Genomic DNA, 13,634 nt, shown 5'->3' on the forward strand with positions numbered 1-13,634 from the left:
GATTGCATGCATTCCGTCCGGGCCAGGAGCTTTACAAGGATGCATTTGACTTAACGAAGAAAAAATCTCATCCTTGGTGTATGGACGCAACATGGCCGCATTATACTCCGCAGAAATAGCAGGATTAACATATTGCAAAACCTCCTCATACTGATCAACATAAGGGTTATCTGAAGTGAAAATTTTCTGGGAATAACATCCAACTTCTTTTTCAATCATCTCTACCTCAGTCTGCCACACACCATCAACATCAAAAACACCTTTGATAAAGTTGTGATGCTTCCGTTGGGAAGCCTTATGGTGGAAATATTTTGTGTTGCGGTCGCCATCTTTTATTTCCGCAACTCGCGATCTAAGATACCAATGAGCTTCAAGTTTTGCATTTAGATCGTTAAGTTGGTTTTCAAGAGTATTGCAGTTATCACAACTCAAAGAAGACACCGACGCCATCTGCACCAAATGTAGCGCTTTTTCCACCTTTTTGATTTGCTTAGGCAAATTACCATACCCTTCCTTGCTCCAAACCAACAGGTCTCGACCCACTGCAGCCAACCGAGTCTGAATTGGTTGTCCCATAGCCTCCTCCCACGCCTTTCGGACCACCCCTTCACATCTCTCAAGCAACCATCCAGTCTCAAATCTAAAATTTCTCCCCCCCTCCTCTTCTGGTCGTGCGATGATTAGCATCTCCCCTAAGAATAATGACACTGTGATCCGACTTGTATCGAAAACCTGAATTAGATAAGGACATTGCTACACATATCCATTAGATAGACAACCCACTACTAATTGAGAATTTAAAAATATTAATTATGTTGAGTTGGATTCCATTACTACCATCTTCAACACGTCTTTATTAATGGTAGATAGTCTACCAGGTGGATAGACAATTTTTCCGGTAAATAACTCAATATACTGCCTTAAAAAAAAGGGACGTGAGAAAACTTATCCAAAGATATATCTAGTTTTCATTAGCTAATGTTGCCAAGGAAAAGAGATATACTTCTATTTCCTAGACAGAGTAACACTTATGTGAAGTGCATGTCCAACACGTGGTATGAACCGTGGCAAATCGGGACGTATTTCTCTCCTATAAAATCTACTATCATGTTCACAACTAATTACTTAGCTCGTGTTATCTATTACTTGGTTTTTGTTCATCAGTTTTCTGATTTGAGATCGAACAACAAACAGTACAAAGCTTAAAATACCAATAAACTTTCTTTTCACTCTTATTATTTCTTTTAAGAAGAAATCTGTGAAGATAAGATGCAATCAGCAAAAGAGAAGGTGAGCAACATGGCCAGTGCTGCCAAAGAGAAGATACAGATTGCCAAGGCCAAAGTTGAACAAGAGGTAAACTTTACTTTATTCTATGAAACTTTACTCTAGTTGGAAGGTTTACGCCGATTTTTCACTAACTCTAATTCTCTAGTACATCATTTTGACAACTAATTACTTAGTTACATTTTCACTAGATACTAATATATAAAAAAAAGTAATATATTGAAGTAAGTACACCTTTACTTATTTAATAGGATCCGATTAAAGTTTGTGCATTGTCGTAGAATATACTTTTGTTTTTTCCTATCGTAATAATGAGATTTTTACACTATTTAGTCATGTCTTATTGTGATTTTTACTCAAGGAATAAGGGAAAACACTTTATCACCAACATGTGTATATATTGCAACTAATAGAGAGAAAGTGGAAATACTATGAACGGTGAACAAGGTGAACAAAATATGCGGCTTCACAATTTATCCTTGTATATCCTTAAGAAATGAATATGGTAATTGCTTTGGGCAGGCAGAGCAAGCAACGGCAAGGACAAAGGAGGAGAAAGTAATAGCAAAGGAGGCAAGGAAAGTGAAGGAGGCAGAAGCAAAGGCAGACCTACACGCCTCGAAAGCAAGGCATGCAGCAGAGACACTAGAATCAAAGCAAGCAGGCCATCATTACCATATACCCGGAACCGGCATCGTCTCCGGAACTGGCCACCATGTACCTGGCACTGGGCATCAGACACACGCACATCATGTACCCGGCACTGGACATCAAACACACGGAGGTGCAACAGGGCCTGGCATTTTACCTGAAAGCACCACTACTACTACTACTCATAACTATCAAGGCTACCCTCCCCCCTACAATAAGCATCTTTGAGTTTTGGTCTCTTCTACTTATTGTTTGTTTGTTTGTTTGTTCGTGTTGTGGACCTGTGCTATAGAAATGTTGGTTCTTTGAGATGCTGTAATAGTCTTTTTCTTCAACTTAGCGTTAGTTTGTAATTTTTCTCTTTTTAGATGGTGTGATAGTCTTTCTTTCAACTATAGCCTTAGTTTTAATTTTACCTTCTTTTAGATGGTGTAATAGTCTTTTCAATCAACTAGCCTTAGTCTGTAATTTTACCTTTCATGAATTCGAGGGTTTCGCTTCCCTAGTTGTTTGATTGTTTCTTCTTTGTATGGAAAATAAATATATCGAGACAAATTTTGACAATGTTTTTGACATCTATATTAGTGATGCAGTATTAGAGTTCAAAATATATAGCGTAGATTTCATTGGTTAAATGACATGCTCTATTTATTTGGGTAGCTCATTTACTCTTGTAATGCCCGCTTTCCCAATAGGAATTTGTTCGGTATTTGAAGCTTTTAACCACTTATTAACGGAAAGATATTACAGCATGGTTGAATATAAGCATAAAAATTTGACAAAATCCTTGTAAGGGATTTATAAATTATAATGACCAATTTTATACCGATCTTAGATTGACAAACAACTCCACAAAAACAAAAAAACAGCAACTACTCTATGAAGTGAATAAATCAATGGCGTTTCTGCGCAATAAACACTCTCCAAGCGGGGGAATCTTACAAGATTGATGACAATCTAAAAAATGGCGTAATAGTATTAAGCACATTGTTACTTCGTCAACAAGCCCAGCTAGCCTACGATTGGGAACACGTTAAAAGCCGGATGTATATTGATATAAACACAAACTCCCTGACAGAAAGAACTTACATCAAAATATAGCACAGGGAAAAGATTTTCTTCTGAGTATATTGGCAACATTTGAGCTCTTGCTTTTTCAATAAAGCAATTTACACCCAGTTTGTTGTGAGGCTCTACTTTTACCCCCGAATCCCGATCCACCACCTCTCCCTCTCTCGAGTGAGAGCATATACCCTGTTTAGTACCTGCTATACCCACTGCAACCTACCTTGACATTCCACCAAATGTTGAAACTTGCCATCAGGAGTCATTTGCTGATTATTCACTTTTGCACGTCTTACATTGCGCTTCACCTGGAACCTTGGCATTGGTTTCGGCTGATCTTGAACGACAAGTGTATCTGGTGAAACTTCGTGATAAAATTCATCTGCTACATCCCCATCTTCATCTATTCTCAGACGCTCTGCATACCACCTAAGACCCTGGGTTTGATGACTCACAATTGTTAGTATGAGAATCTTAAGAGTAACCAGGGACATGCTCATCAATGTCAATATCAAGAATATATATTATCAAAATGCATGGGGGAAATTGTATCCTGCCACGTGTCATACCCCTCCATATCAAATGCATAATGGTGCCATGTTAAGGACATGGTATTTCTTAAAATATTATTTTGTTGCTCATACAGTGACTAAAATGTTTCTTGAAGGTCTGAAACTGACCTCCCACTTTGCAAGTCATTATCCCAAGGTACTGATGTGATTATTCAATGTAATAAATGAAAAGAAGAGATCAATAGCACCAGGACCAGCAAGCTGCCAAGGTAATTACTTAAGCTAAAACAATGCAAGGCCGTGAGCAACACATATAAACTTGAGACAAGAAGCCTAGGTTAATGTATGAACACTACAAGGAGAGGTTTACAACATTTCAAGTTGCCCATTCATTATTTCATTCTCCAACTGGCGCATTACGCTCTTACTGCATCATTTAGATCTCATGACTCATATATACAAAGAAATAGATATAAAACAAAAAAAGCCAGTCAAAATCTATGTTCTACCCTTCACTGAAACAGAAACCACTAATCAAACTTGTTTCAGTATTGTCAGCCTGTGGCATGTAACCTTTGACTCATCGGGACAAGATGTGATGGACCTGCCATATCCAATATACTCGAAGTATTTCTAACTCTGTTTACATGTCTGGTACTCCTTCTGACTTCAGCTCAAGCCCACTGAACAAAAAAAAAAAGGGGAAAGATTCCGAATTGTTTAATCTCGTCTTCTATTTAGTATGCAAGCCTAAGGACTGAACTATCAACTGTGGTCCTAAACAGTTATGGAGACATGCAAAGGTCTGATTGGACGGACATCAGCTCTCCAGTGCATTGGCAAAATCAGAAGTGGGCTTGATTGCAACTTGCAAGACGGCAAGACCCACCCTCAATGATCCAACAGAGCCAATCGAAAAGAGTTATGGCTTTGTTCTTTTCACCATTATCTCATATTATCTTAACTTATAGGCCCTATTTTATACTTCCTCCATTTCTACTTTCTAAATACATGGCAACATTTCTTGTGTACACGCTATCCAATGCACTACTCTTTTCCTTAATCTCTTTAATATGTATAAATAAAAATTATAAAAAGTTGATATTATCAATGTACGCATTAAGACGAATCACATAAGACCACACTTGACTATTATTTCTTATGAGTTTTTTAAGGCATATGAGATAAAGTTGGTACGTGAAGGGATTACTATGTAAATATTGCATGTATTTAGAAAACAGAGGAAGTATGAAATTAATTGCACTTATTTTCATGAAACTAAGGGCCAAAATAGATGAAGGGGTCCAAATTTTCTTCAACCTACCCAGAAAGATATACTATAACCTTTAAGATTTTCACTGAACAAGGAGCTATAATATGATGAAAACAAAGGCATCTTCAGGTTTTCACAAGAGCACACAATAAATACAAAATCCTTCGAACAAACTTCTGTCACAGCACTCTGCATCAGTTTCAAAACTCGACATGCTCTATCTAGATTCTCCATCCTACATCTAGATTCTCAATTGCAAAGACTCAAATGAATATGATATGTAAAATTTGAAATGGACCAAACACAGAAAAATCCATTTAACAAAATTACCCCATGTTTAGCATTACATTCTTGCCCCAAACCCAATCCTTGTCCAGGGACCATCTTCTAACCTGTATCCCAAACTTAAATGCGTGTTATTCGAGCAAACAAGTATGTGAAGAACAGCTCCTCGAGGCAAAACTACAATTTTCAAAATTGTTCTATTCTGTTTTCTGATACGACATGTTTATGGTATTACCACTTACCACAAATTCTCAAACTCAATCCATCATTATGCATCCCAAACATTATACCTCCATTCATAAAAGGTTACAAGTGTGCAATGATTTCCAGTTTGTTTTGTGATTTATCTTCATTTCCTTCTCATCATATGGGTACCTTATCTAATCTCACTTTACTCTCCCCTCATCACATGGGTCTCTTCAAGATGTGTGTCAATCCCCTACACTGCACTATCTCAAAAACATAGGTAATATATGGCATTCTATTTCATGCCGAATTGACAGGACATTAAGAGGGAAGAAAAATATTCTAATAAATAAGATGACTAGAATCCTCTAGCAAAGGTTCGAAACAAATTCTTCAGGAAAACTTGCCTGCCTTGCGCAAATTATTATTAATAATAATACATGGGATACCAATAGTGAAAGAATGTAATGCCGGAATATTGCCTCTAACGACTGTTTTTCTTTACATTTACTAGGGAAGCCTCTCCATATGCAACCTCATTTATCTTATGAAGAAAGAAATGCTTGAAATGCTGCAAGCACACAACAAATCATCTTTGATATAAGCTAAGAGCGGTTTGAAGTTTCACTAATATCTAATGTTTCTATGTGAAATCTTCTATCCAGAAGGCAATCCACTGCATTGAGATAGCTAGTTGGATCAGATTCCAGGAGTAGATACTAGACAAATTTGCAACATTTATAGTAAAATAAAAAGTGATCATCATTTTAAAATAAGCAGCTTCAGCTTCTCATATATCTCCCAATATCCTGAGAAATGTGGGCCCATAATGTTATCATTTGCCGCAGACCAGCAGTGAAGCATATGACATAATGGAGTCCTAAAGTCCAAACTAGTGGATACTCTCAAAAGTCTAGAATAAGTTGACAAAGGCTTCAAGTAGTGATCTACTTCAACAACGGAATGAACAAACCACTAGTACACTTACCAATACATGTCACTAATGGTTTATGTGTATCAACCGTATACAGCAAGGGGAGCAAGAAACAAAACATATGATGCCTCCAAAAGACTCACAACTATTCCGAAGCCAAAAAAAGATTAATCCTTCAATCTACATGATCTTGCATGATCTTACCTACTAGAGAAAAGATAACTCATAGTTGTGATCGTACCAAAGAGCTTGATTCCAACTATAAAGGATCCTGAAAGAACAGAAAGCTCAATGCTAAGGGTGACAAGGTTGTTCCCTCAAAAAAAACTCATCAATTTAAGTTCAATTTCTCCAGAATGGTTGGATTCAATTAAGTTAAAAAAAAAAAAAGAAGTTCAGAATAATCTCCATAGTAAAACTTGATCACTCTGATCACGTTTGACAGCAAACTCATGCAACACACTCCTTCCTGGAAAAAAAAAAAACCAGATAGATATAAGAAAGTCCCAAATCAAAATACCATCAAAAATACACCATATCATCCAGCAACTAGGTTCTTTTGAAGAAGTTGATGAATAAGAGAGGGTATTATGTGTTGAATGAACCCTGCACCAAAAGACATGCCATAAAAATCTTCTACAGCCACTCTACCATCCATCACCCACTTCAACATTCCAAGCCATATTAAGGAGGTTTCCAATCAACGGGTCAACCTCCACCAACCCAATTTCTTTACTACAAACGTTGCATGGGTGATTATCCATAAAGACATCGTCTTTGCTAGCAAACCCCAAAACAGATTTTATTTGAAAGGGCAGCCAAAATAAAATTCCAAATGTGCAAGAGGCTGTAATAGATCCCACTAATGAGCCAGCCCAATCAAGGCCCTCCGTGAGATTCACCTATTCTAGGTGTCACGTCAATAGAAGGACACTTGGGGTTGGTACCTGATTCTGTTACAAGGACAGCCAGGTGGCAGAGCAGAGGGGTGTGCAATCATTGGCACAATCATTAAGGAAAGAGCAGGGAACCTTCCTAGAGAAAGAATAGTACTAATATAGTAGTACAAATAGAATGATAGGGAATTAAGGAAAGGCATTCAGAAAGTAATCTCTTTACATTTAATTAAGGAGTGTGGGGGTCACTCGAAAACCTCTTGTGCGTATTTTTCCTTTGTCGATCAGTAATACAAGAAATCTCTCTCTCTCTCTCTCTCTTCTGCTCATATTATTCTTATCTACTGTCTTTTCCTTTGTTGAGAGTGGAGTATTTCTAACGGCTCTCTTCAGTGAGAAGGAGAACTAGCCTGTGCTAGAAGGTTCCGTTACAGAGGCACCCTAGAAAGTGCACATCACACTGTTCTAAATCTCATACAGTATTTATAACAATTAGGAACATCTAAAGAAAATTCCAGTACCTGCATCATTGTGTTCCTTCAATCCCTTTACGTAGGATATATGCACCAACCACTTGTCAAGCAGACCCCAAAGAAGCCAAATGAACTCCACCATTGTCCATCATTAAGAAAGAAATTAACAAGATAAGCAGTAACTAGAAAGTTAACTAATTCCAGATAACAGTCAAGTCACTCATATCTAACATATGTCCCTTGTGACTTGTCAGTTGTGACAACTACAATAAGAAGGAAAATGATTCTCATAATCAATGCATTCATCTCCGAAATCACATCGAGTTGCCTCTCTATCGACACCCTCATTCCTCAACCTTCAAATAGAAAAATATAACAAACTCAAATCTGTCCACAGAAGTCAAGAAGTGTCTTCCCTACTCGTTTTAATCTAGAAAAAGGGATTATAGGAATTTTTGGAGATAATTTAATAAGAAACCATATGTCTATTAACTATATCTACGTTTATAATAGATGACAATTGGTTTTCGAGATGGAAACTCTCAAGACTACAACATTTCTTAAGTTTAATTTTAGTGGCAACAGCACTAAAAACAATGCTAACAACTTGCTTTTATTTATTAATAATGTTCTCTCAAAGGTTTAAGTGAAAAGCTTAGCCCATTGATTCATAAAGTTAAGATCTTCAATTGTTTTGAAAATGATGCTCCTCTCCATTATCCTTTACTCCAGTACTAAAGTGTATGCTCCTCAAAAGTTAAGATATTCAATTGTATTGCCAAAACTATTTGATCCTTAAATCCTATATCTTGATTAGTTTGGGTGAAAAAAAGATTGAACATACTTCCTAAAAAGTTTCAGCTCTACAGCATCCTTGCTTAAAGTTCTGGAATAGCCAACAACATTGAAGAAGGCTTACAATCAGCCCACTGTTAGGCTATATCTCAGCAAAGTATCCAATACAACTTGAACCTTATCACTCTCTCACATTATCCATGGACCAAAATACACAATCATGACATCTTTAAGATTAAAATGCAATAGATCCAACTAAGTATGCTTGCTGTCATCTTCATACAACTTCCACAGTGAACTCCACTGTTACACATCCAAAGCATCATTAAAAAAATTATTTACAATAAACCTCAAATGCTGACCACCAGCATATTCATTGTACTCTAGTCGTGGTACAAGAATTTCTCCCCATAATTGAGTTCAATTAAGAATGGCCAACAGGAGAAATATCTATCTAACGAAAATATTTGCCTAGAACGCTCACATTCCAATCTCGGCATAGTTCTCAAGTGATTGACAGAAAGGTGTCCCTTTGATGGCTTCATACAAATAGCCAAATAGGTCATCACAGTTGTGATGTTTAGCTTTTACTTTAACTAAATCTAAACCCCCAAAATGTTACCCTCGAAATTAGAGGAGTAACAAAATTCTTTTCATTAATTATTGTTACCATTCTTTCTCTCTACTTGATTCTATTCCCTTTCCATTCCTCTATTTGAACCAAATCCCCCCCCCCCCAAGACACACCGAAACACACAAATAAATGCTTCAAATGATCACTTTTCACAGCATCAATTGATCTTCTCTACTCCAAATGCTACTCACTCTACTCTTAGCAGCAACACTACACACCAATCATGATCACATTCCCAAGTAAAACGATCCATATCACAGCACTAATCAAACAAACACTAGCATAAATATTTAAATCATATATATCAATCACACATCACAAAAAATTAAAAAGAAACCCCAAATTTAAAAAAAAATAATGAGTAATGGGATGAGATAAGTAACCTGAAGTCCACCATCGCCATTACAAGGGACTAAAATGGGACCCACAACAGGTCGTTCAACAGGAACTTGTACTGGAACACTGAACCCTTTACGTGGGCCCGCATGAATTGGGTCCACATTCATCCGATTGCGATGATTATCATCAGAATTATTACGATTAACATCATCATCATCTTCTTTAGCTTCATGAGATTCATCCTTCCCAAACCCTAGAAATCCAGCAACCCTTTTTAAAAACCTCATTTATGCAAAAAGAAAGTCGCCCAAAATAGCGAGAATTCGAGAATTTAGGGGAATTATTATGGATCGTGAAAAGAAAGTGGGATTGATTGATTGAATTTGAGAGGTTTTTTTGATTGCTTTAAAAAGGGGATTTTGTGAGTTTTGTGGGTTTGTCTTTACTCTTTTGTTTGTTTATTTTATTTCGAGTTTGGGATTAGGAATTTAGGATATGTAAACTTTATGATTACATTACACACACTCCTTTCTCAAAGTACTTCAAAAGACAACTTTAAAGGGTCTAGCCGATTAATCTTCTAAACTAGGTTTTAGGCCCGTGCATAATGCACGGGAACTATTTAGTATAATAACAATGTATATGTATCAGCTATAATGAAAACTTGTAAACGATTCTTACGTTAACTTGATAAAAAAACTTTGTGTTTAAGAGATATACACCTTTATATTAATTATAAAGTTGTTTAACATATAAATAATACTCATATGTTTTGGAAGACTTCTTTTTAGTGCAAAACAAAATTTATTAAGAAGATACTCCCTCCATTCTATTTTTATAATATTGCAAAATGAGATTTTTACACTATCCATTCACCATCATAACCTTTCACTACACATTATGATTTTTATGTAAGGAAAAATATTGTCATATGGGGCTTGTTAGATTCGTCTCGATATATACTTTCAGAATATCAATTTTGTATAATTTTACTAAAAAGTAATTAAAGGTATTAATAGTTAAAATAGTGCATTGACAAACGTGAAAATTACTTAATTGTTGCAGTAGAAAAAGAACGGAGGTTGTATAACATAGTCATAAGCAAAGCCAACAACACCTTAAAAGGAACTTTGAAATTCCATATTTTCTCCACACTTTCGATACAATTGAACCGCTAATAACTTATGTATGGTAATTCTTTGAAAAATTAATAAAGTGATGACATAATTGAATATAATATACCAATTTTGGCGTAGCCTTACAAAGCCATCATCTAAGGGTTGAGATGACAAAGGTAAATTAATGATCTTAACTGCTTCAAAAAGGGAGAAAAGTTGCACAAACTTGGTCTTATCCCACTAACCACTTAGGGGTCAATTGTCTTAGAAACCCTCTCCACACTACAATCTTCATTTTTTACTCGAAATGGCCTTAAAGTGTTAGACTTCCCATGTTTCTCATAAATTAGTACTATTAGGCAATTTTTACTCGTGACTGATAAATGGCTACATAAAATTAGCCATGACTAAGAACTGGTCTCGGGAGATAAACCTACATGTGATACGAATTGTCCTTGACTTTTAACACATGGCTGAAAAAACTGACTTTTTTGTAACATCATAAGAAATTTTGTTCCAACTGACGAATAAGTACCATATGGGGTATAAATACCTATTCCCCGTTGCTACCTGAAATTACCACAATTTCGATGATATATTGTATCATACCTTATTCCCGTTCCATCTGACGTAATGAGTATCATACGGGGTTTCCCACTTTACTTTTTTGCCTAAATCCCCCTGTTGCTACTCGAAATAATCCTTACTCATTAGTTTCTTCCTATAAAACAATTTTAAATATATTAAGCCACCACAATTTTAATATTAAGAATTGTTTAGAAAATGATAATTTTGTATAGTAAACAAATATAAATATACAGTACTTGTATAATGTATGTGTGTTTTATAAGTTCTCCATATGATTTACATTTCAATATTATCTTTTACATCAAAAAAAAAGAAGTTGTCAAATAAAAGTGCACAGGCAAATTACCAACTTTTCTAATTGATAACTTATGATCTTTCAACGACAGTTTTACTCTCTTATAGACCAACTAAAATTGAATACTTATAAATCCCTCTTTTGAATATAATTAACTCATTTTGTTGATTCACCTTCTCAATTAGTGTCTCGAAGCTCATTAAAGAAAGCTATATTTTATAATTTAAGCACATGGGCCATGTTTCACTCTCTCTACTAATCCTTTATTTTAGAATTTTTATATAGAATGTTAAACCCTCTTAGACACAATAAAATAATAATATTAATATATATACAATAAATTGGAGAGAGAACAATCATAAAATCAATGTCTGAATGTACTATTGGCCAAAGAAATTTCAATAATTAGAGGGTTGACAGCCCGTTGGATCACCTAATCATCTAAATTTTTTCGAACATATATCGTCATAGTTTTGTCAAAATAAGTTGAAGTGAACCGACCCTCTATGTTGGTTTTCACTTTTTTTTACCTTATTTAATTTCTTGTTTCATATATTGTCTCTTGTCTTACTTCTCTCACTTTAAGGTAATGTTCTCCCCAACTTATTTTCAGTTCAATTCAATTCCTAAATTATTATCATTATTATTAGTTATAATTTAATTCAGTTCAGTTCAATTCAGTTCAGTTGTTTATGCTAAAGAGAACAGCCCCTAACTCTGTTTTTTTTAAAAAAAAAAAAATTAGTATGTATTGGTCATGGATGTTATTTGTTAAGATGATTCATATTAGCCCACCTTAGACCACTTCGGGACTAAAGATTAAGTTGTTATTTTTTTTTATTATATGTAACCTCTGATCATAGTCATGTGTGACTATATTTTTTTTAACAAAACATCTTTTTATTTCTTATTTGGCAATAAAATCGGACCTACTTTTTACATCTTAAGTATAAGGTATCATCCGGATAATTCAAATCAAAGCAATTGGATGTCCAACCCGGGCCCATATGACCGATCAAAGAAATACTCCAACACTCCACCTTGGGGAATATTTATAAATTAAAGATTTTATTAGGATGTTTCTCATAAAATCATGGTTGAATAGTAGCTCATGAATTATTATAATAATATCGTGTAATTAAAAATATATTTTAAAACCGACTTATGACCCGTGTGTTCAGTGATTGATGTAACTAATGTCATGATAAAATGCACGGGAAGTTTTTTGTTGATTAGAAAACTAAAAAAAATATCGATTGACTTTTTTATTTATACAATTTCTTTAGTACCACAAATATACAGTAAGGGCATGTTCTCCCAGCTTATTTTCAGTTCTGTTCAGTTCAATCAGTTCAATTCAGTTCAGTTCAGATCAGTCGTTCAGTTCAGATCAGTTCAAATCAGTTCAGTTCAGTTCAGCTCTTGACAATATTTTTACTCTCACATATCACTATTCATTTCAGTTCAATTCAGTTCAGCTCAGTTCAATTCAGTTCAGTTCAGTTCAGTTCAGTCCAGCTGTTTTATGCCGAAGAGAACATGCCCTAAGTTATTGTTACTTGAGGGTAACTTTTTGTCACAAATACATCAGTTTTCTCAATCTAGAAGTGATCCATTTAAGATTAAAAGTTACCGCTTTTACCAATAAATTTTATTATTCATCTAGATATAATAGTTGGAAACAATTAGTTTTAACTTGTCGAAAAATTACATTTTGAACATATTGCTTTAGACCCTTGTAGATTGTACGCATAATTTTCATTTTTTTTTTCAATATGTTTGAAGTTCAATACTATTTTAGGTATACTTAATTACATCTAATAGTTGTTTTTGTACTTCATGGTATCTTGTGTAAAGTCATATATATTATGTAGATTATGATCTATATTATACTAAAAGTTACACAAGAAACACATGTCACTTCGTACTATAATTTTTTCCCAACAAAATAATTTTTCTGTATTTTCTATTTTTTTCGCCTGTCCCTTCTACTTTGTGGCAAGAAGTTATACGTTTGAGATATGATTTGGACTTGTGCATAATGCACGGGAATTGTTTTTTTTAAGTAGTTGTTTTTGTTCCAAATTTATTAAATCATAATAATCAGATTTCATGCATTTAAGGTTGAAATAATATAAAATGTAAAATTATATTTCATGATATATACAAATCATTTTTTACAACATTTTAAACAATCTTTTTAATCGTGATATATACATCTATAAATAGGTACGTAAATGAAATAAAAAACACATTAAAATACGGGGGAATATTTTATAAATTTAAGATTTTAGGATGTTTCT

At 34.7% G+C, this 13,634-nt stretch overlaps 2 protein-coding genes across 2 annotated transcripts; one reads left to right on the forward strand and one right to left on the reverse strand.

Moving 5' to 3' along the window:
• The first annotated feature begins 1,113 nt into the window (after window positions 1-1,113).
• LOC104892931 (late embryogenesis abundant protein 18) lies at window positions 1,114-2,502 on the forward strand. The gene is made up of 2 exons (XM_010678955.4): window positions 1,114-1,356; window positions 1,810-2,502. The coding sequence occupies exons 1-2, from the start codon at window positions 1,270-1,272 to the stop codon at window positions 2,164-2,166; spliced, it is 444 nt and encodes a 147-aa protein (XP_010677257.1). The 5' UTR covers window positions 1,114-1,269; the 3' UTR covers window positions 2,167-2,502.
• Window positions 2,503-2,896: 394 nt separating this feature from the next.
• LOC104892930 (hypothetical protein) lies at window positions 2,897-9,887 on the reverse strand. The gene is made up of 2 exons (XM_010678954.4): window positions 9,375-9,887; window positions 2,897-3,440 (listed from the first exon to the last, which is right to left on the reverse strand). The coding sequence occupies exons 1-2, from the start codon at window positions 9,615-9,617 to the stop codon at window positions 3,207-3,209; spliced, it is 477 nt and encodes a 158-aa protein (XP_010677256.1). The 5' UTR covers window positions 9,618-9,887; the 3' UTR covers window positions 2,897-3,206.
• Window positions 9,888-13,634: the final 3,747 nt, after the last annotated feature.

The sequence above is a fragment of the Beta vulgaris genome, chromosome 5 (assembly GCF_026745355.1).
Source record: "Beta vulgaris subsp. vulgaris cultivar EL10 chromosome 5, EL10.2, whole genome shotgun sequence".
NCBI classification, from domain to species: domain Eukaryota; kingdom Viridiplantae; phylum Streptophyta; class Magnoliopsida; order Caryophyllales; family Amaranthaceae; genus Beta; species Beta vulgaris.